This window comes from Epinephelus moara, chromosome 10, assembly GCF_006386435.1.
Source record: "Epinephelus moara isolate mb chromosome 10, YSFRI_EMoa_1.0, whole genome shotgun sequence".
Lineage (NCBI taxonomy): Eukaryota > Metazoa > Chordata > Actinopteri > Perciformes > Serranidae > Epinephelus > Epinephelus moara.
In genome coordinates, this window is record NC_065515.1 from 14,856,187 (window position 1) to 14,879,163 (window position 22,977).

The window sequence follows — 22,977 nt, forward strand, 5'->3', positions numbered from 1 at the left end:
TTTAGCTGCTTTCACAGACCTGCAGACAACCTATGAAACATTACATTTCAACTTCCAGTGACGCAAACTGAGTGGAAACAGAGTGTCAGCGTGGCAGAAATAACTAAGAGTGAGATGCTCTATCATTCACCAAATATTCAGGGGGATATCTCATCCTGTCTCTGCTGCAATATTTCATCTACGTCACAGTTTATGTGACTTCACAGACTGTGGGTGACAAGAAACTCACCAACACTTCCTGAAATAAGCAGTTTCCCCAAGAAGAGCAGAAAGTCTGTCACCTTGTCCAAAACAGCAACCCTACAGAGGAGGGAGAGAAAAGCCAGAATGGAGGAGACACACAGAGACCAGAGAAATGTAGAAGGCAATGAGACACAGAAAGTGCACACATTATTAAATACATGAATACATGGTAATAAGGAAAAGGTGTGAGTGCTAGGAACTCTCAATTCTTGATTGTTTCACTGACGTACATATAATAAATCCACACATTTTTATTGTTTGTGAGCCAGACTGTGTTAGCCTGGCATGTTAACTGAGTGTGTTTCAGCAGCAAGTCATCTGTACTCTGACCTTTTCTAGATGCATGTATCTGACTCAGACCTACACGAAAGGCCTTACCGAATAACATTCCTCATCAAGAGAAAAAAAGCATCCTTGGAAGAGGTGCAGAAGTTCTTTCCATATATTGCTATCTGTTGGTGAGAGAAAAGTAGAGAGTAGTGAAGCACTGAGACACAAGCCACTCCAACTAACAACTGAACTGCAGATACCTGCAATCAATCAGATGTTTCTTAACTCACCATAATGTATGCGTTTCTGTTTATAAACTTGATGAAATGTTCCAGGCACCAGAAGCAGCATTTGAGGCAACAAAGCACGAATCGAGCGAATGCATTTTGAGAACCTGGGAAAATGTCATCAGTCATCAACATCCCATTTTAAATAATCATTTAATTGTGTAAGATAAGTATTTTTAAGAGTGACAGTGTACCTTTCAGATTGTGATCCAGGTACTCGAGAACAATTCGGACCAACTGCACCACGGCGAGGATCAGAGAACCGAAGGCGAGAGAACCTGTGTGGTAACTGTGACACGAGAATCAAAATGGTATAACAGACATTTGCGTAAGGTATCTTAGTAGATTCAGTAGATGCTTGTGAGAAGTCCCTTATCATTTTTCAGTTATTTATGGGACAAGCAGGTAAATTCCAAATTTGACTGTTATTCATATCCGACATTTTAGCGGTAAAGAAACATTTGTACAGCATTGGACATCTTCACAATAACATGTACGATACTAGTCTGTATAGCTTCCTACCGTATGGCTCGGCTAAAAGAAGAGTACAGGGGGCATGCAGGGATGTCGGTTGGCTTCCTCAGGGCCCAGTAGTAAGATGCGAAAGCTCCAGCCAGGGTGCACTGGCCCAGCGCGATGGTAAAGTTGACCAGCCAGAGGAACACGAACAGGTTACACAGATGCAGGACGAGGATGTAGCGGTGGTACACACTTTCTCCACCATAGAAGGCAAACATGCATTGTGACCCGGGACACACTTTGGTAATATTGGTCTGACTGAAGGTCTGAAAGAAAACAACAGATTTGATCTTGGTGTGTCGTCAGACAAGAGTACTGTGAGTTAATATTAAATTCAAGACATTGCAGGGCAAACTACTGAATCACAGAGAAACAATGATGTCACTTTTCTATTCTTGGCTTTTTACTCCACTGTGGCTCTGTGTTGCATGTTAATGAATAATTTGTGAATGTATGTCTATGAGGTAATCTTGCAGTTATTTAAGGTTGTGTGGCCACAGAGCATAGTAGTGCTTTGAGACTTTAACATTACCTTACACAAACCAGGGGGTGCAGGCAGGCTGATGAATAACATTTGTCAAATAATCGTTCATAGCTGTCAGCCACTAACCTGGACTCTATTTACATTAGAGCATTAGAGATTGATTATAAGAGCTCAGCGCCAGCTATCAGATTTCACTTGTAGGCAATAAAAAGAAGATATTACATTTCATTTGATTGATTACGGCCTGACAAAGAAATATTTCCCAGAGCAAGATGTGGCAGAGAAATTACACAGTTACAAAACTACTCCACACTTCACTGTGTGAGAAGGTGGGGGACTAACCTTTGGACTGCATGTGAGGTTGGCATACATGCATTTATCATCAGTAGGTGTGACCTTGTAGACTGCATTACCAGATGATGCTAAGAAGCTGAGGGAAAACTAGTTAAGGGCAACACAAAGGGACATTTCCTCTGCACAGTAATTACTGACGACTGATATTACATCCAGTTTTGTTTTAATACTTCAGTCACATGCTGCTTACACAAAGTCATCTCATTCATCCAAGCATTACAATGCTAAGTCGATGTTAAAGAACTCACTGGGACACAAGAACAGAAGCTTGTTCCTAATTTGCTCTTGCTTTAAAAACATAAAGCACCAAGTGAAAGAAGCACCATCCTTTTTCTGTAACCTTTTTCTGTAATCATCTGTTGACTGGTTTTATGATCTTCTGGATAATCTTAATGAACTTGATGTAGTGTTTCGGTTAGTAAAACTGCTGCAGACTGCATGAACACAGCAGAATTCTCTGAGTAAAACGGTTCATCAATGTAGCGGCATTTAGAAGGATACACTGCTGTGACGGCCCAGTAAGCAATGCAGATGGCCAGGAGGAAAAAGGTGATGATGGGGTAGAAGAGAGTGGACATGATGTAGCTGATGGCCCTAGAAACAAAAAGACAGTCAAACACACTATTTCATTTTTAAGGAGTCAACAGAGCTTTTATCAGGGTTGGAAATTAGCACCAGTCACCAGACAAATGCTGGTAAAATATGCAAGTGGCTGCTAGATTTGCTTTGCTCACCAGCCAATAAATAATGTGAATCTATTGAGTGAGCAGTAGATTTTGTAATCCACCAGCCACAATGGAAGGAGGACAATAAAGGTAATTTCCAACCCTGGCTTTTATCCATACTTACTTGCTTCCCTCCTTCAATAATGCAATGGCGATGCGCAGCCTCGTCCTCAGAAATATCAGCATAATCACAATGATGGCCTCAATCACAGAGAGCGAGATCACTACAAAACAAATTATATGTTTCATGATGTATCAATGCAAGTACAACAAATATGCTTCAATGTGTCACTTAAGCATTTAATGATCTAGTGTGTAGGATTTAGTGGCATCTTGCGGTGAGGTTGCAGAATTTAAACTTCTCCTGTGTGCCAAGCGTGTAGGAAAAGTATGATGGCTGATGTGAAAACACAAATATGCTAACGACCCTATCTAGAGCCAGCGTTTGGTTTGTCCACTCTGGGCTACAGTAGAATAACATAGCTCATTCTAAGGTAACAAAAACACAGCAATTCATATTTTCAGTTGATAATACACTAATTTGGCAGCATGTTGGTGCAGTGGTTAGCATTGTCCCCTCACAGCAAGAGGGTTCCTGGTTCCTGGTTCAAACCCAGGGTGGGGGAGCCCTTCTGTGTGGAGTTTGCATGTTTTCAGTGTGGGTTTTTCTGCAGGTACTCCGGCAGGTACTCCGGCCTTCACAGACTCCCACAGTCCCAAGACATGCAGGTTAGGTTAACTGGTGACTCTAAACTGGCCGTAGATGTGAGTGTGAGTGTAAATGGTTGTGTTTCTATGTGTTAGCCTTGCAATAGTCTGGTGACCTGTCAAGGGTGTACCCTGCCTCTCACCCAGTGTCAGCTGGGATAGGCTCCAGGCCCACCGCGCCCTCTAACAGGATAAGCGATTATGGAAAATGAATGAATGAATACACTAATTAAAACATAGCTATGAATATTAGATACCATTTCTGCTGATAGATGCCGCTATATCCTACACACTAGACCTTTAAAAAAGTTAAACCCAAGTTAGTAAAAAAAATAGTTATTTAAATAACTGAACTTCAGAAGGTTTAATTTTCAAAAACTCTAGTCTACAGGGATAGAAAAATGTTGTTCATAAGGTTGTGATTGAGCAAAACTCACAGAAGGATGCCTATAATTGTTTAGATTTACATAAAAAAGTACAAACTGTGAGGTTAACATATGAACGTGGATGACAACATACTAAAGATGAGCCACGTTTGGCTGAGCTGAAGGTAAATGCTGAAGTCTGTGTGGAAGCCGATATCAGAGATGGTGACATTGGCACCTGGCTTCCCGCTCAGAGTGCTGTACTCCCAGTAGCAGTGCCAGATCCCTGAGAGACACAAAGAGACAGAGAGAGAGAATCAAAGCCAGGAAAGGATGCAACAAGGTAAGGCAAATATAACTCTGCCACAGTTTGTTACTACAGCAGAACTTCCCACTGCAAAATAGGTGAGAAAGTCAAATGTAAAACACGTGTACTCAGTGTACAGTAGCCACTGGCAATGCAAGGTAGCTGTCTCACCGTAGCCCACTGCAGCGATGACACCAAAGATAATGAGCCACAGGAGCACACCAGCAGTGTAGCGCAGCAGCAGGATAAAGACCAGACTGACCGCCATGGTTATCACCAAACCACTGCAACAACACAAACACAGATGTACTGGGAACTGACCAGTGCTTCACTGGTAAAGAAATTCATATAGGCTTTAATAATGTATGTAGTCAGATCTGTATTATGAACGTATCGGGTGCTTTAAATCACATACTGTTGAAATTTCAATTATTTGCATGTAAAAATGGCAGGGTAAACATTACAATAAGTTTCATCATTTATCAAACGTATGGGTCAGGTAATTTTCTCTACCCACACAGGAGCACATAATCCATGAAGAGAAGTGAAAACACGAAAATCACCAAAAGCCACAGCACATCCTTACATGAGGATCCAGTCCCAGGAATTTGCATAATCCTCAAAGATCTTCATGCCAACTTCTTTGGCATTCAGCAGACTGGCCATACTTCTGTGATGGAGTAACAAGGTGAGGAGTGGGAAAGAGAGGATGCAACAAAAAGGGGATTTAATAACAACATGGAGAGGGACTTTGTGTCAGTGCTTCAAATGATTTACTTACTAGGGCTTTTCAAAGCATTTTGACACTTTATTTATCTTTAATGCTCTTACTATGAAACAAAGATGAATACAGTTTCAAAATGCTTTTGACGTTCTCAGCTCTAAGACCTACTTATTGGGTTATGAGGGTCTGGAGAAAAATATGGCAAGTTTCATATCAAAGAGCCACAAAACAGCATTAGTGTTACTGAAGCACTATGGAGCAATAGATCCTTCAGTATGGCAGTAAATGGCATAGCAGGGTGTTACTGAATGTGATACAGAGGCGCACCTTGTGGAATAGCACACATTAATGGATGTGTCAGATCAAGAACCCCTTTATTTCTGTTCACAGTACAGGTACTGTAAGTTTTCCATTACAAATGAAAACAAGAGATGTGCTCAACAAAACAAACCTAAAATAAATTGCATGTTTTTTTTTAATCTGTTTTACTTGTCACCTGAATTTATTTTTATTCAAAAACTGTGTTGTAAACCTCAAAAAGACTCACTGGATCTTTAAATCTTAACTTCACCTTTCCCTGGGCAAAGATAAAATCTCAACCAAAGATTAATGATTCAGCATAAAATCAAACATATTTCTAGTCTATTTCTATTGGTGTCTTTAAAGAACTCTGGGCATGGAGATCAGAAACAGACACTGGTGCTGAGATCTCTACAGGGACAATATAACTACAAGACTGGTGCCAATGTCAAAACCCGACTACTGCAAAGTCCGACTGCAGACACATTGCCCTATGACTCAGAGAAATCTCTCAAGTACAGACAGAGGAGGGAAAGAGGACAAGCTAACATTGCTCTGGGACAAACAGAACACTGAATGCAGCTCTGAAGTCAACCATATAATGAAGAGTCCTAATTCAGCTCCCTAAAGGTCACTGAAACCCTGTCCATAGACAACAGTTTGGATCATTTCCAGCACTGTTATGCAAACTTGGATTCATATCTAGATCGAGGGAGCAAACCTACTGACCACCAGGGGGCACCACATCACTCTCTATGTTATTTGACACCCAAAGAAGTAGATGACTAGATGTTTTGAGGTAGATATATACCACAAACAACTGTAATAATCTGTCCTAATTCCTGTCCATTGTTGCAGGCGGAGGGACTCAGGAACAGACTGTTCATGATGAAGTGGGAGGGTTAGTCTACACAGAGCTACTGGCTACAGCAGAGGCAAAGTTAGAAAGCTAAAAAGAAATAATTTTGGAAACCTTTCCACTCCTTGCTGCATGGCAGTTACTTGGCTACAAAAAGAAGAGCATTAACGCACATTATCTTTCAAGGTAATTCAGGGCAAACAAAAGCTGATCACAGCAAACACAGAATCATGTATGTTTATAGTGTCAGCTCACTGGTTTAAATACATGATTTCTCAGTTTATCCAAAGTTTTCCATTTCAGCCCATTAACATGTTGGTGTAGATTTACAAAGCAGCTGTTGTAAGCTTGTAGGTACCCCTTAAGTTCTCCTTTTGAACTTGTGGGTAAGCTGCAGTTTCATGCAATATACATGCAAATGACTGAATGTGGTTGGACACATTCCTGGGCATCAGTGACATGCCCGCTTGTCCTACCCTGTAATATCTGTCCAGAGCTCTCTGGGTGCAGATTTGGCAGCCCTAGTGACAGCATAACAGTTTTAAAACACTTAACTTCACAGGGTAAATGGTTAAATATTCTTTTACTACAGCAAGAATGCCAATTCTTAATCCAATGCATGTGTTTTCTCTGTATGTGTATGTTAACTGATAGAACAACAAAGTCAAGATTCACATTGCAGGGAAGCAGATCTTACTTGGCAGCATCTTTGAGGTCGCTGACACTTCTCTTGTTATTGTCACCGTCTTTGAAGATGGTCTGATTGGCTACAGTTAAAATTCCATTTCTTGTAATGAAATCAGGGAAGCACCGCTGTAGGACTGAAACACAGTTATAGACATTTGTTCTTGTCGTAAGTAGCCTGGCAAACAAATAGTGAGCTATTGTGCATTCCAGTGTTTACAGTTAGTCAGACTGACTTACAAGGTCTGCTTGGCACGATCATAGACGGGCAGTCTTCATCTCGTATGACTTCTGCAACTCTCTGAAAATAGGGAATAGCAGGTATCATAGCTACAGATGGAGTAAAGTGTCTCCTCCATACACTTAACTGATCTCTCTGTTCTTTTATCTGAATCTGTCCTGTAGGTTTCTGTAATTCTGTACAATCGTGTGTAATTTGCTGCCATTTCTAATATGTGTTAGGGAAAATAATGATTTTAAGTCTTTTCACTTAAGTTCTTAGTTATGAAACACTTTATTGTATTAAATTCTTGCATAAAAATAGCATAAATTCAGTTTAGGCTATCGAATAAAATAACTATCTTCAGTAACACGTATAACATCGGTATGTTTTACAAACATAAAAATAATTCCTGTTTTCACACAAATAATCTCAGTCCAGATCTTGTACTGTTGGTATTATCATCATCATTATTCCTGTAGACCAAAAAAGTCAAGTCAGATGTGACAGGGATGGTTTGAACCCTGTCTGATGTAACACTGTCATACTTGGGATGATGTGGGAAGGGAAATCAATGATTCAGTTCAAACAGTATGACTGAGCTGTTAGGTGCTCCCACACACCACCTCACTTTCTGGTTCTTGCACACCATCGTGCCAACGTCACCGTCACTGAACTGCTGCCAGCCGACAGAACGGGGCTGTGATGTGCATCAGTGGCTGCTAGCTCACTACCGACCGTCTCTCATACGCATTCAAATGAGCTCTTCATTATAACCACTGTACAGATAAAAGTGATGAAATCTGAGGATGGATTACTTTTGATGTTCTAATTCTTTTATTTGTTGTACAGTTATATTTGATCAAAACGTGTGTCTGCAACTGAAGAAAACTTTTGTAATTTAGACCCCAGAGTAGGCCCCTTTGCCTGGATAAAATTCTGGGGACTATGTAAAGCACCTGCCCATAGGACGTGACAAACTGGAATATACACATACCTGGTTTCCAAAGCAAAAGCAAGTGAGAACTGCATGCAGATGAGGCATGGAGTTCAATAAATATATTTTCATCTAGTTTGCGAAAACACAAAAGCCGCTGTCTCACCTTGCTGCCAATCTCGAAGCCCGGCTTGCAGAATTGCTTGTAATATTCCCAGTTTTTGGTATTCCACGCATCCAGGAGAGTTGCAAATCTGTCAGGGCACTTGGAGACACAGAGCTGGAGGAGGCAACGTATCTTCTTAATGAGAAAGCCCATCAATCTTGCATAATCAAGCGTGGAGGAAAGGTTGGAGGGGAACATAAAGCAAAGCAAAGAAGTGCTGCTAGAAGCGGCTTCATTCAGTCTCTTACCTGGGTTGTAGGGCACTGGAGGTTAATCAAAACTGCAGGATTGGCACATTTCAACATGTTGAAGTAGAATAGTATGGCTTTGTTTCTGCGGAGACAAGTGATGAAGATAAAGAGAGGAGTCTGATTAGAAGGATTCAACAGACTGACAAATCAGTCCATTACTGCAATGTTTTATCAGCAAGCATTTAAGCACACACACACACACACACACACACACACACACACATACACACACTCAGAGTGAGAGAGTGCACCGTGCAGTCTGCCATAATTAATCACAAACCATCGCCGTGTATTGTGGTCAAATCCTTTTGTGAGTGTAAAGATAAGGATGGAAAAGCTGACAGACAAATTGGGGAACATAATTATTCCAGTGTACAATCATTTAAGAAAGATATTATTGCACTCACGCATTGGGGGTGTTCTGGTGGCCACAGAACTGACCGTGGCTGTCGGTTGGATACACAACCTTCCTGGGGTCCCCATGGATCCAGGCTGAAAACACAGCACAACAGTTTCTTGTTTCACCTGCATGTATTTTAACATGTGAGCATACCAGACACATATTCCTGAAACTGGTAGTAGTTGCTTCCTTGTTGTACCCACTGAGGTGTACAAGACCACTGGTCAAAACATTACCCTCCTTTTCAGACTCTCTGTGGTCCTTCATGACACATGCTCTCAGTTTTGGAGTGTGTAAGTCAGAGAGCTTATCTAGGTTTTTATGTTTAGAGAAAGTTTTTACCTTCCTAAACACATGTACTGATAATTTTGAGTTGGTATTCCCCAGTTTCCTTCTAAATGCATCTCTGTGCATCTACTCAGAAAAACATTAATGCACACAGCAAATTGATGCTTGAATGTCAAGTCTATGAACATCACAGGCAGCTACAGAGGACCTTCATCAATTACCACAGCCTCATTAACGAAGAGAAATGGCGTTTAAAGATGTCAACTGTCTTGCTCGTCTTTGCTCATAACAAACTCAAAACTGTGTAAATGAGGCAGAGCATAACAGTGTGAACCAACACAGCCAACAGCATTAAGTTGCTGTGTGCATTTGCTTTGTGTGGATGGAGACAGAGATATGCATGTTCGCAAAGTCTTCTATCAAGTGCAAATCAACTGAATGGAAATGGAAATGGCAGCTACAACGTTACAGCACATTTTACAACACAAAGACTAATTAAAGTAAAACAACTGATTAAAAGGTCAGTCTGCTCAGTTCACTGTGTGTGCCACCATGTTGCTGCGATGTCACGTGTGTTTATGTAGGTGAACTCTGGGTTGATGGATCTTGCCCTAGCTTCTGACTTGGAATTCCAACTTGAATAACACTTTTCTGTGTCAGAAGTAGTTTTTTCTGAGTTCCTAGTACAGTTGATTGCAGCTAAAGCTTGAGTGGATTTAGTGGCATCTACAGGTGAGGTTGCAGATTGCAACCAACTGAAACTTCTCCTGTGTGCGAAGCGTGTGTAGGAAAACCATAATCGTGGCCCACACAAAATGTGAATGACCCTATCTAGAGCCAGTGGTTGGTTTGCCTGTTCTGGGCCACAACATGGCGAACTCCTTGGAAAAGGGCCTACTCCTTATGTAGATATAAACGGCTCATTCTAAGGGCGCGTGACCCCAAAGCGTTGGCAGGGGGCTGGGGAGTGTTTCATCCCAGCCCTTCATAATTTGTCACACATGAGTTTTCTTTCTATGACAACAATATCTAACATTAACGTTAGCTTGGTAGCTAACATAACCCTACATTACGCTGATAAAAGAACAACACTCACCGGCATCACTCAGTGTCCATCCAAACAGCTCACACAAATGGGCTTTTCTGTCTTTGTATTGACAGTAGACAGTAGCCTAACTTAAGAAGTGGCAGTGATGTCACCATAAGCGCCTCTCTGAAAAGTTAAGGGATTTTCAAAGCTCTTGGGGCGGCTGAACAATAAAGCTGAAGCACCCTGAAAAAAGACAATGGGTGCGATGCTTTTTCTGAAGGCGACCACATTTGCTCTCTCTTAGTTGGGATCAACTTAAAAAAAAAGAGATACCAGTGCCCACAAAAAACGCTATGTGGACACAGGCCCTATGGTAAGAAAACACAGCAATTCTTAGTTTGAAAACATAATTATAAATGTTATATTCTAATTCTGCCAATATACTTCCCTAAAGCCTTAACACTGGACCTTTAAGGTCTTTTAGGTTCAGATGAGTTAAAGAGGGTCCTATATGAATCAATAGTAATCAAATCCTCAAATACATGGGTGCATCAGGCCAAGGCCATGAGTGTCTCTCTGTGTGCTCACAAAGCACAAAAAGAAAAGAAACACAATTAACAAGACAACAATGGAAATTTATTTGGAGGATTGCATGTATGCATGTTAATTAAGAAGAAACGTCTACACAGATAAAAAAAAACCCCCAAAACAAAACAAATCAATCCAGTTTAATTTGTTTTGTTCGGTTTCTCTAGATAGGAGTAGCAGCAACCCTGAAATTCAATTTACTAAGCAATTCTTGTGTTTCATTTGTTTTCCCAACCTGAACAACACAGTGTTAAGGCCTTTCACCTTGCCAGTCAATGACGGATTGTGCTGAACGTGTGATGGCACAACAAAAGCAGTCTATAAGTCTTTGACACAACAGGGATGATGAAATTTAAAAAAATATGCAGAAAGAACAGAAAGTTCTTCAGCAGATTGCAGATGTGTCAGTGTGTATTTGAAGTCACATCCATTGTCATGGCTCCTGCTCTTTTTAAATGACTGGGAAACAGTAAGTCCTTCCCATGCCCAGATTGAGACGTGACTCTGCTGACAACGAGCTGGCGTGGGACGGCCCTTTGGTGACAGCATTGGGATTTCATTTCTCCCTAATTTATGATGTATATCATATGTGTGTGTGACAGAGGAAGGAATATGCAGTCAGGTGTGCTGAATAAAACAGGATATGATTTTTTTTTGTATGAGAAGGAGGTAAAGAAAAGTGGCAGAGCAAAAAGAAAGACAAAGAGAAATAGTTATAGAAATATAGAAAGGAAGGAAAATTAAATGAGGATGAAAGAAAAACTTGAGGCGAGACAGAAAGAAAAAAAGAGCTGATGGGGAGATTTACAAGACTGCATGGCCTCAGTCAGTCGCAGACTAAGTGGACTCTCTGTCACACTCGGGTGACCTAAACGGCTTCAAGAAAATCTCAATGAAATAAGAGCCAGAGGGAACCACTGGTCATCCAATAAAAAAAAAAAAAAAACTCAACCATGACATCAAAACAGCTTTACTAACGTGATCACCTCAAGTAAAGACTCAGCCAGAGTGAGCCATACAAGCTGCATGTTGTGGTGAAACCCTAAGACTATCCCATTCTCTGGGGAGCTGCATTTTTTAACTCCCCCGCAGTTTTAACAATCAGACATTTTGTTGAATAGCCTACCATGAAACTATGAATAAGTCAAACAAAGAAAAAAAGTGTCGGTGCATCCTGCGGAGGGGAGCAAGTCCATTTAGTTTCTGGTATATTAAGATTTTGTCAAGTTATTGTCACACAAAGACACTTCTCACTTCATGACCACAACACATCATGTGCGTGTGAGGTTGTGTGTGTCATTACGAAACTTGCAATCAGCAGCAACGTGTCAAACTTACCCACTGTACCCAGAGCGATGTAGCCAAGGATGACAATGATGAAGATAACACAGCAAACCACATCAGTGCAGCTCCTGGAGGGAAAAGAATATGTGTGAGAACAAATGAGAGATGTGTGACACGGAGAAGATTACTAGGGAAAAATAAGGTTTTGTATGAATGGTTGGTTTATGAATGCCTTTTTCCAATTCAGTCACCTGAGAAAAATACATGTACTAATGCATCCCCAGAACGAATTGGCTCATCTCAAGAAGAAAAAACTGTGTATTATGTTTCACCATTTTGTTGTTTGTAATCATGACAGAGCTGCTGTACGGCAAGTGAGTTTCATCTGGGTGCAGCACTTAATACTAGGCTTGGGCACTATCACAGTGTTACTTGATACCAGGGTGTTTAGAAATCCCGAAAATATGATTTTCAATATGGTCAAAAATACAGACGCTCCTCTTTCTCTTGATCTCATCCTCTCCAGGATGTTGCGACCCCAACATTATCACAAATTCAGCCAATTCCTGTGCATTCGGTGCAACCTTGTAATATGTCATTCACAACTTCACTACAAATTAGAGTAGCCTTTGTAAAACAGTTAAAACATCATGTTATTGTAGAACTGGACTACTGCTGCAGGAGAGTGAGCTATGTTCCTGTCATGCACACAGTGACAAGCCTAACTGTTAGCATCACACAGTTTAAGTTACCCATCAGTTGATAATGTGTTTAAAGACAAAGACGAGCCATAATGGTGTCAGTGTGAGATTGTCGTGACCGTTGAACGGCTCCGTGTGGGGTGTTAGCCGCTGCTGCTTTGCTAGCATGTGCTAACTGGGCAGAGAGAGCAGGAGGAGAGCAGCTAATGGAGACAGTCCCTTAGTACTGCTCAGAACACTGAAAAACCGATCGCTAATACTGATAATATTATGCTCCAAATCCAAGATAACATTGTACCTATACTTGCCCCTACAATTTCATTCCAAAAAACACCTATGAACAGTGCAACATGCATTTTTTTTTTTTTAGAAAAGCTGCTGCAAAATCAGGCATTTCTAGACACAACAATCCTAAAAACAGACTGTAAACACTTAATCTGAGGTGGCGTAGTGTATGGCACATGCCACTAGAGGTCAGTGTCTATTGCTGAACAGGCCGCTTAGCTGAGCGAGATGGTAACTGCAAGTAGTGGGGATAACATTACAGAACTAATAAGCCAGCAAAGGCAGAGAGAGAGACAACAGGGAAAAACAGGCAGCCAACATATTTTCACATCTAACTCAGTGAATTAAGAGTTTATTTCGACCAAACCAGAGTGATTATTGGAAAAATGACTAACCAGAATGGCTTTGGTGAGTTTTATTTTGTTTCTGTCGAGTTAGTATGAAGTAACTTGAATTTAAAAAGGTGTACAGTTAACAGAAAACCAGTTTCCATTTGTATTTTTCTATTTATTGGGAAAACAGGTGTAAAAGGCTGTTTGTTTTTTAGACAAATACTGTCAACTACTGTATGCTCCAGTGATATATCAGGAAGGTATAAAGATATAAATAATAGATACTGCCCAATCCAACTTGCTACCAAGTATAACAAGGTGTCATCTGTATATTGTGCTTTCAAAGAACCTGAAGTGGAGATCTACTGACTTTCTAATGAGCCTCTGAATCTCCCCCCCAGAGTTAACTGTCCCACAGGCACAGAGACAGTTATTTGAAGATTGCCTCTCTCTCCACAGTATCCTCAGCCTGCTAGTTTAAAGCAGCGTCTCACAGTCTCTCTCTCTCTCTCTCCTACTTTACTGTCTCACGGTCTCTCTCCCACAACAAGCGTTCTTCCCCTCCTTTCCACCCTGAGAGAAGCTGTCAGTCCAGCCCCTTCTGAGCCCTCTTTCAAAACTATTCAGACTATGAGCCCAGCCTTGAATAAAGCCAAGTTCAATCCACTGTGCCTAGTAGTGCCATACAAGGGACATACGTAGCCTGCCTCTAACACCATACGCTACACAAATTGACTTGAGACCCTCATCTCCTTCAGCTTTCAACCCTTCTCCTCTTTCATCCAGAGGAGCGAAGCCAATGTCAAAAGGAGGCCTGAGCTCAAAGATGTGACAGTGTTTCCTCTGTGTAGTTCTTTGAAGAGTGGATTGTCCTTGTTTTGTATGCAGCATGGTTACATGGTTCTATACAGGCTGCTCTTCAGCCTCCAAATACAATTTCATGATTAAGTAGCAGACAGTGAAGGAAGACTAGAGCACTGATGCACACAGAGGGTATCAGCTGAGGATCAACACGGACAAAGAGTTATAAAATAGCTTAAAGAGACACTAATGAATTTACATTACGATGCAAACAAGAAACAAACATATCTATTTAAGCTGTATGCTCAGTGTAGCCTCTTAGATTTTGGGTCAGCTGTGTAATTTGAGTCCTCATTGCAAGTTATCCCATACTGCTTGCAAATGCAGCTGCAATTAAGAGCTACTTTTATGGTCCTGCATTAATAACCGCAGTAAAGCCTGCAATCTATGTTAACAGGCTGCTCTGGTAGATTGGTTTGCTGAACTTCGCAATATAGAGGATTGGGAATATTTTCTGTCCCAGCAGGGCTACTAATTCTCCTCATTTCTCATTTCAGAGTAAGATGACTCCATTATCACCATCCTTATCTGAATTTCATTACGACTGTAGATACCTGCAAATTCGAATTGTAATATCTCCACTCAGAACATCTGCTCTGTATCTTCAGGCAAACATCCCAACATCAGCCGAAACGTCCAACAGATGACATTGGATGACAAAAGACTAAAAGAGGAGTTTGTTGTCATATGAAATAAGGCTTACAGACGTAGTGTGAGCGATTTTTTTCTAAAAGCGCAGCAATTATATTTTGGGAGATAATAGAGAAACAAAGGCAGCTAAAGTGGGCACAGCTCTGTCTGGTGAAGACAGCCACAGTTTTACACTGACAGTGAATATGAGGAGCATGAAGACAGCCTGCCACACTACAAGTAAAGCTGTTGCCGATATTGTGCATATTATTAACAAAGGGAGACAAGGGAGTACCATTTCATTTCATTCAAAAAAGAACAAGGGGAAGAGCTGTCAGGGTTGCCATGGCAATGGTTGCATTCGTTATCTTTGAATCCCTCTCTATCCTTTAGCAGGAAGATAAGTTAGCTATCACTCAGCCACACATCATAGACGATTAAAGGGTGAGATCTGAGGGGTGGGGGTCTAGAGCCGACCGTGCCTCTCCTCCACCGTAATGTGTTACTGTAGATCCGTCTTGTTTCCCAACTCCCTCATATAGACACGACTGCATTATTAAGACAAAGTGCAAGCACAGCACCACAGTGCTAATACAAAGTCACCTTTGAAGCATGCATAGGTGAGTGTTGAAGGGAAGCTGACAAAGTTAGAGGAGTGAAAACAATTCTGCTTCGTTCTCTTATCTCAGGAAAGCAGGCCACATCCAAAATATAGTCAGACTGCAAATCTATTTGGACCCCAACCTGGCCTCCTCAGATGTCACTTACACATACTTTCGCAGGGACCAAAGCATTGGCCTGCTTTTGTACTGTACTGGCAGGCAGTGCTGCTTTGAAAGGGAAAAAAATCAGTACTGGAAGCTCTGTCAGTGCAATAAGAAACTTTGGTGTCAGTGTTATATTTGCAGGGCTGATATTCTGAGGGAGCCAAGGTGACACAGATGGCTGCAGTGCCACAGAATAGCATGGGTGCCATTGTGGTGTGAATCTGCCAGCCTGTGCCTGCTTTGTAACAGACATTAACAGGAAGGGGTATTTGGAGGGTCAGATTTGCACACTAAAGATATTTCTCACGGTCACGAGAGCCAAGAGGGACACTGGTTCAAGTGAGCAGCTTTTCTGATGAACATGAGGCTCCTTGAGGTGAGTAGGTCCATATCCTGTGATGACAGGGAGCTACTTATTTGTAGTTAAATTTGTTTGTGAGTGCACATTTGACAGGACACCATAAAAGGCATTACATTGCAATACGGTTCTACAGTTGTAGCTCATCTGTGTACCTTTGTTTACACCAATTATATCTGTATATTATATTGTTTATAGCTGGAGCCAGTTTGGATTAACACTACACCGTGTCCACTTCTGTATGTCGCTTAAAGGACTGCTCAATAACTACAGACACGGTTACTTCATTTAGGCACCGAGCTTCCATGAAAACAAGACGACCACAGGGTCGGTTCTCTCCCAGTTCTCATTAAGAAAAGCCTCTGAGCCACAGAAACATCAAAGTATCCTTGGTGCCTTCACCCAGCTGTAGCAGTGAAATGGGCTGGAGAGGGTGGGATAAAGAGGCACAGGAGGACTGAAACATGCCTTCACAGCAGCCTGCCAAACTGACATTGAACATAAAAGAGATAAGAACCTACATTACCTCAGAAAATGACTAAATCATCGAAAAAGCCTGTGGTGACACCCTCGAGGGGTTTTTGCTTTATTGCAAAATTCTATTCTTCATTGTGCTGGAGAAATCAGGTAGTCTTAAAATGTAGACTTCTTTTTCACCATCCCATGTATTCATTTTTGGAGGGAGAATCCTCAACCTCAAGTTTATAGTTCTGTTTCTAAAGAAGGACCACATCTATTAAGCACCACTGTTTTTTATTTCATCAGAGTTTTCAATCTTTTTTGGCATGTGACCTAATTTTTTAAGTCCCCAAATGATCACAAAAGTTGCCACTTTCATGTGAGTTTTCATTCTTTCGATATATTACATAGAAATGATGGCACAGCACAAACAATAACTAGCTGTAACGTGTATAGAATTGTGAGGCAGATAGCAGACTGTAGTTCATCAGGTGAAGTACTACCGTGCTGCCGGGTGAAAAACAGGAGGCATCTCCCTGCAATAGTCCCGCTGATGTGTGGACTACATCTGTTTGGGTGTATCTGGCTGGTTAATAGTGTGTGTCATTGGGCTAACTCCAGCCACCAGCTTGACTTATGGCCATTGATCTGTGTGGTGGAGTGGAGAGAGCTGCCAGCACTCGGCCTCGATCTTTATTAACGTGGCATGACAAATGATCAATCTATCAGTGCTCTGACTTGGGTGGGAGCCAAAAAGATTATACAATGGACAAAATCAATATACACATAAGAATCAGATGTTGGATGATTGTGATAGTTAAAGGGTCAGTTCACCAGAATAAAAAACAACATCATAAAAATAAAATTTCGTACAAAGTCCTAATGGTATGTAAGTGTTGCTGTGACTTTATTTGACTTTTTAGATACCTGTCTCTGAGATTTCTGCCTCCACTCTAATACAGTGCAGATGAATGGGTTTACAGTTCCTATATCACCAGTGATGACAAAATGTGTCTCAAATATCATGCACTGCAATTAAAATTAAAAAGTTATTTTTGTTTATCCATACAATGCTACATTATTAGATGTAACAACTTTAAAGCAAAAGGTGGTGATGTGGAATATGTGTAGTACCTGTTATGAACCGGTCCTCTGAAGTTTGGGTCAAATTTGCGCGGCTCACCTGTAAGACAAGCAGAATATGATGACATTAGAGTCAAATAGAACAAAAATAAATTTCACTGACAGAGTGAATATACAGAACATAGACAACATAACAGCAGCGTGTACTGACTTATGTCTGGTTCACCAGCAAAATATGAAAGCAAGAGAAAACAAACGAGACACAGAGAACAAAGATCTGATGGTATGAGCAACATTTCATGACACTGACACAATATAGTTCTATACTGGTAAAGTGTACCTGTAAAGTTAACCTGCTGTGCCATTCAACCGGACAGGACAACCTAACTAGGCCATCTCACAGTGCAGGTCTCCTTGCAGGACTGGGATGAAGAGGGATGATCACACTAAGCTAAAGCAGTAAAAGCCAAAACAATGTAGCTAACACAGAAGTATAATAAATCATTTTAACAACTCTTAAGCCAAACAGCTTATCTGGGTCACAGTGAGGATTCCCTATTTGACCCAGCAGAGTGAATACTGAGCCGTGTTTGCAGGCATCATCAGTCACCCGAGGGGCTAACTCGGACTGCGTGCGCTTGTAGGTGTGAGGAAGCACATGCATTTGCATTCATCACTGGCTGCTTCTCTGCTGCCCAAGTAGTCTCTACCCCAGTTGAAACTAAGTATGACGTGTTCCTGAGGACCTATTAATCACCACACATGGAGCGTAATTTCTCCAAGCAGCTGGGGCAGACTTAGGGGCAGCATGAGTGGGCCTATCTCCCATCTGCCCATTCCATGAACTGATCCTGTCAAAAGACGTACACGCCAGCCTTGCCTCTGAAAGTGTGAGGAATGAGTACACTGTACTACGTACATATAAATCATGTTCTGGATTTAACAAGCACAAAACCAATTTTATTTTTATCAGCAGATCCAATGAAAAGGCCAAAACCAACAGCAAATGTATCCTAATAACAAGGATTGGCTGTGACTGATTTAGCTTATGCCCCCATTGCATAGAGCTCCATAATCGTACAAAAACTATTAAAAACACATTAAAAAGCAAAACTATTGCATTGGGTGATATAATCTTTTATTAAAACAAACACTGCCAATGTAGTTTTTGCTGGAACAACTCCACAACTACATTTTTTCAAATCTCTGGAGAGGAGCTCTTTGTTGTGAGGACATCAGTGAACATGCTCTCACACAGTTCTGTGTACTGCAGTTGTAAAATGGTGAATATGTTTTTGTTCGTTGGAGCACCCCAGCCCCCATGAAATGACTCCTTCAATCATCACAATTTCCAATAAGCCCAGTAACTGTTTGATTACATTGTTTTACCTTATTCATATGTGCAAGGAGCCAACAAGAAGTCAGCTGACTTGGCTGGCGGGAATCTTGGACACCCCTACTCTCAACCCTGCTCGGCTAAAAAAGGACTTGTGTGTGCATGCTCTATGGGCCCAAAAACATGGAAGTGCGAGGAAGCCTCCAGAGGCTTTTTTTGGCATATGCGCCCAGTAAGCAACTTTCATAGGATTGAGTGGGGGTGCTATCTTTGAACACGGTATCCAGTTCTCCCTCCAATATTTCCACGGATTACACTGAGTAATAAACTAGCCAGATATGTTCACGTTCATTAACTATCAATACTGCACCTAATGTCTTGGAACAATTAAGTGGTAGGTTAACAAAATGTAGCAAGGATGGAACATTAAATCAAACGCACCTCATCCTCTCTCTGTTCCTCTCACACACAAAACCAGCAGTGAAAACACAAAAAAGTCACATCACATAGTTCTGTTTTACTGGATAAAGTCACCATGACGACTTTTTAGAAATCATACTACCAAAGAAGATGTATATTTGTTTTTTATGAAACAAAAACGCAACATCTTCAATAAAGTAAACTCCAGTTTTCCAGCTGTATACAACACCACTTGATTGTAATGCCTATGTTGGTTATGTTCAAGCAAACAAACAAACAAAACCTTTATCTGTCATTATTTTACCAAAAAGCATTTTCCTAGGAATAAACAAACCAGGAGATGCAAATTGTTCTTGTCTTTGTCAAATGGTGATGTCACTGGGATGTCATACCACCATTCTTCCACTAAATGTCTTGGTCTTCAGTGCAAGACTGAACTGGCTTTCTCTCATCAGCACATAAAGGTCAGTAAAAGTAAACGCAAAAAACACAGCAACATCATCCTATTTGGTGTCTCTGACAAATGTAACACACACATTACACATTCAGTGCAGCACCAACTCTTATTGTAAGATATTGCATAGATACTGACATTGTGAGCAGCAAGTGATATCCATCTGTGTGTAATGAAAGAACCCTAGCTCATCATTGTATATGAAAATAAAAGAACTGTGGTCCATTGTAGACCATCTAAATATTTATATCATCAACAGATTAAAAACTGCACCTCAACAAAAAAATCTCTTCTGTCTGAAACAAGTTTCAGTTGAGATCAGATGAGACATTCTGTGTTTATACATCCTGTATTTGCTAGCTTAGTGATCAGAATTCTATAATGCCTGGACACAACTGCAACAACACACAGTTGCAATTTGAGAAACCCTGTAATACAGCACATACTGTATATTCCAAACTCACACACACGCAAACTCTCCCTAGAATAACTGATTCAGCACAGTAGAGCCTGGCAGCTGCTCCTAAACCAGAAGCTAAACATCCCATAGTGACTGAGTGAGTTACCACAATTTCCTGGCCAGCGAGGTTTCTAAGCCCAATATTTCTGTATAAAGATAAGGTACGAAAAAGTCAGGTTGTTACGCACATTTGCATGTGTGAAAGCATATATATTCTTGCCTGCCTTTCCCCACTAGGATTCCTCTAACAGCCTCCCTAAAGCAGTGGTAGTCTGAAGGATAGAGATGCCAAATTTCTGGGCCAACAGTAAAAACAAAAAAAAAAAAGAAAGAAAAAAGTGACTGAGCAACAGTTTCGCTCACCATCAAACTCAGTGTCCTTAAGCTGCAGAGTCAGCAGCAAAAAGGAAGAAAGAAAGAAAGGAAATGCACTGGGGCGGAAATGTTCTTGAATCTAGGTGAGTTGGCTTTGTCACCTTTCTGTTTTTCTTCATTCTTACAAAGAGTAAGGGCAAGAATTATGGCAGATGGAGAACTGCATGTCTCAGTGGTTACAGTTGGCTGGTCTTATGACTACATGTGGCTACGTGCAGCTACTAGATCATAAGGAAATTCCTTACATGCACTCTAGGAGTGATTATGACCATTTCAGCTCTTTCTAATCGCAGCAGTGTCAGCTGCTAACCTTTCTTTAAAGATACTTGATATGAGAGCCTCCATGTCCCTTTTTTTTTTTTTTTGTCCTTGCTGTTAAAAACCCTATTTTTCAGCCATCTGTTTGGCTGTCACTGAAAGCCACTCACTTGAGTTGTGTTTCAGGTCTAAAAATGGGAGATGTTCTGGGTTAAGTGTGTGAATTCCTCAGCCAAGGACATAATGTCACCAGACCAGGTGCTCACTGCAGCATTTGCAGAGCACTAGCACTGAATATAACGAGGATGTTTTCACAGGGACCAAGTGTGAAAGCATCCTAAGGGTGAAAGGGACCAAGTGTGAAAGTACCCTAAGGTTCACAGGCTCACAAATTAGTGCGGTTCGTTTCAAGTCCATGTTGCGGTTAGCTTAACCTGCTTAACCACGCTGCTCACTCACTAACTACCACAGGACAACTGAAGTGAGTTAAATGCCCAGACCAAGGGTCAAACATCCCAACCTAAATTCAGTTAAGCATGTGAGCTAAAAAAACAAACAAACAAAAAAAAACATGTGAACTAAAACACACCACTGCACTTTAATTTGTGTCTTTTAAAGTCAGCAACTGTGCACATTGTAAAGAGTGAACTCTTCCTCTGTGTTGTGCCTTAAGTTTCCTCCAATTGCTTCTATATCCCAATGGTTGTTGCTACACCCACATGGCCAGCAGGATGCATCACATTAACGCACATCAGAGCTAATTAGAGGTACAGCTGCTGGGGGTGAACAAAATACGTAGTTAGCTACTAGAGTGGCCCCAGAATGGAAACAGAACTATGTGGATTTAAAAAAAAATCCTTTCATTGATCCACCTGGGTAGTGTGAATATTTAAAACATGTGCAGGTCTCAAGTGGACGAGCAATTGTGACACAAACAGGTTAGTCCATATGGTGAGTGCAAGCTGAATCACACTGAGATCAAGGAGAGCCAGTGGTGAGAGGACAGATTGTGGTGCAGTGAGTGTCAGGGAGCCGAGCTTTTTTCAGTCGTGTCAGTGGTTTCTCGATCAGGCTACTGTTTGGAGTTGTGGAGCCTGCCAGTATGTCCAGCAAGAGGACCAGCAGGCAGCATGGTCCCCCGCCAACTGACGAAAAATGAGGGCAGTCGTTATGTTGATCAAAACCTAGAATACAAAACTGTCAATACAGTATGACTGAGGGAACTCAAAATCAAACATGTGAGTGCGTAAGCTCCAATAGCAATAGCATGTTATAATATACAGCACACTAAAATATTCTGGAGGATTACAAACCCCTCGTTCTGACACAATAATATTTAGGTGACAGAGCATGTGCTTATTCAGCTAAGCTAAATTTAGCTTTTGCTCCTACCTACTACATCAGCTTGACTACTTCCACTAGGCTGTTGTACTTTCCTCTGTCCCACAAAACAAATTTCAATGAAAGGTTAAAAGAGAGTGTTGAAAATCATCAGTGATGCCTGGATACCAGCAGAGTCTGCATTAGGTGACGGCTGTTTAGACTGCACTGCAGTCTGCCAGTGCAGGAGATGAGGGTGGTGGACTGGATGTGTGCTGCTGGCTTTAGTCAGGCTGAAAGACGGTCTGTAGTCAACAACATTCGGAAAAAGCCTGGCAGGCATGCTATGCTGGGACAGCTAAAGTCACTGTTAGCTCCACTAACTGTTAGTCTCCTCTATTGACATAGTGTTGGATAATGCCACCGTGTCCTGCTGTGACTGGAAGATTTACGCATAACACAACAATCATGGTGGTAATCAAAGGCTCTGAGGCAATGAGGCTGGACGGGGTGAGGAATTACACATCAGGATCAGACAAAAGCTTTGGCAGTAATCTTCGCTCCCAAATCCCATTTGCATTTCCAGCTAGTCTGCCATAGCAACAAGATCTATGGATCAATTTACAGTGGCGAGGACCTAACGCCATAAACTGAGCCTGTGACACACATAAAAAAAGTTGTGATAAAATTCCTTCTTCCAACAGAAGTTTAATAAAAAACTCTCAAAAAAGATTGAAAAGCGCAGTGACAATGCCTCAATTTGAAGTCCGTACTTCCTGTCAGACAGATTCTGAAGTATGTGCTGAGATTGACTGCTGAGAATCAACTTCAGAGTGCCGTGCAGGAAGAGAGCCAGATGTAACAACCCAGCCTGGAGTGATAAAG

The 22,977-nt window shown here is 41.3% G+C and overlaps 1 protein-coding gene across 2 annotated transcripts in view; it reads right to left on the bottom strand.

The window, feature by feature from the left end:
- slc44a5b (solute carrier family 44 member 5b) overlaps nt 1-22,977 on the bottom strand; it is a 41,261-nt gene that overhangs the window by 6,579 nt on the left and 11,705 nt on the right. For both annotated transcript variants that reach the window (XM_050055813.1, XM_050055812.1), the window contains exons 2-19: nt 17,521-17,569; nt 12,048-12,121; nt 8,811-8,895; nt 8,401-8,485; nt 8,153-8,266; nt 7,070-7,130; nt 6,843-6,966; nt 4,849-4,932; nt 4,434-4,546; nt 4,110-4,241; nt 3,007-3,106; nt 2,659-2,751; nt 2,146-2,233; nt 1,323-1,585; nt 995-1,089; nt 804-907; nt 622-695; nt 230-300 (exon numbers count right to left, since the gene is read on the bottom strand). In XM_050055813.1, coding sequence (XP_049911770.1) covers nt 230-300; nt 622-695; nt 804-907; nt 995-1,089; nt 1,323-1,585; nt 2,146-2,233; nt 2,659-2,751; nt 3,007-3,106; nt 4,110-4,241; nt 4,434-4,546; nt 4,849-4,932; nt 6,843-6,966; nt 7,070-7,130; nt 8,153-8,266; nt 8,401-8,485; nt 8,811-8,895; nt 12,048-12,121; nt 17,521-17,569 — 1,809 coding nt within the window. The remainder of the gene's footprint in view (nt 1-229; nt 301-621; nt 696-803; nt 908-994; nt 1,090-1,322; nt 1,586-2,145; nt 2,234-2,658; nt 2,752-3,006; nt 3,107-4,109; nt 4,242-4,433; nt 4,547-4,848; nt 4,933-6,842; nt 6,967-7,069; nt 7,131-8,152; nt 8,267-8,400; nt 8,486-8,810; nt 8,896-12,047; nt 12,122-17,520; nt 17,570-22,977) is intronic.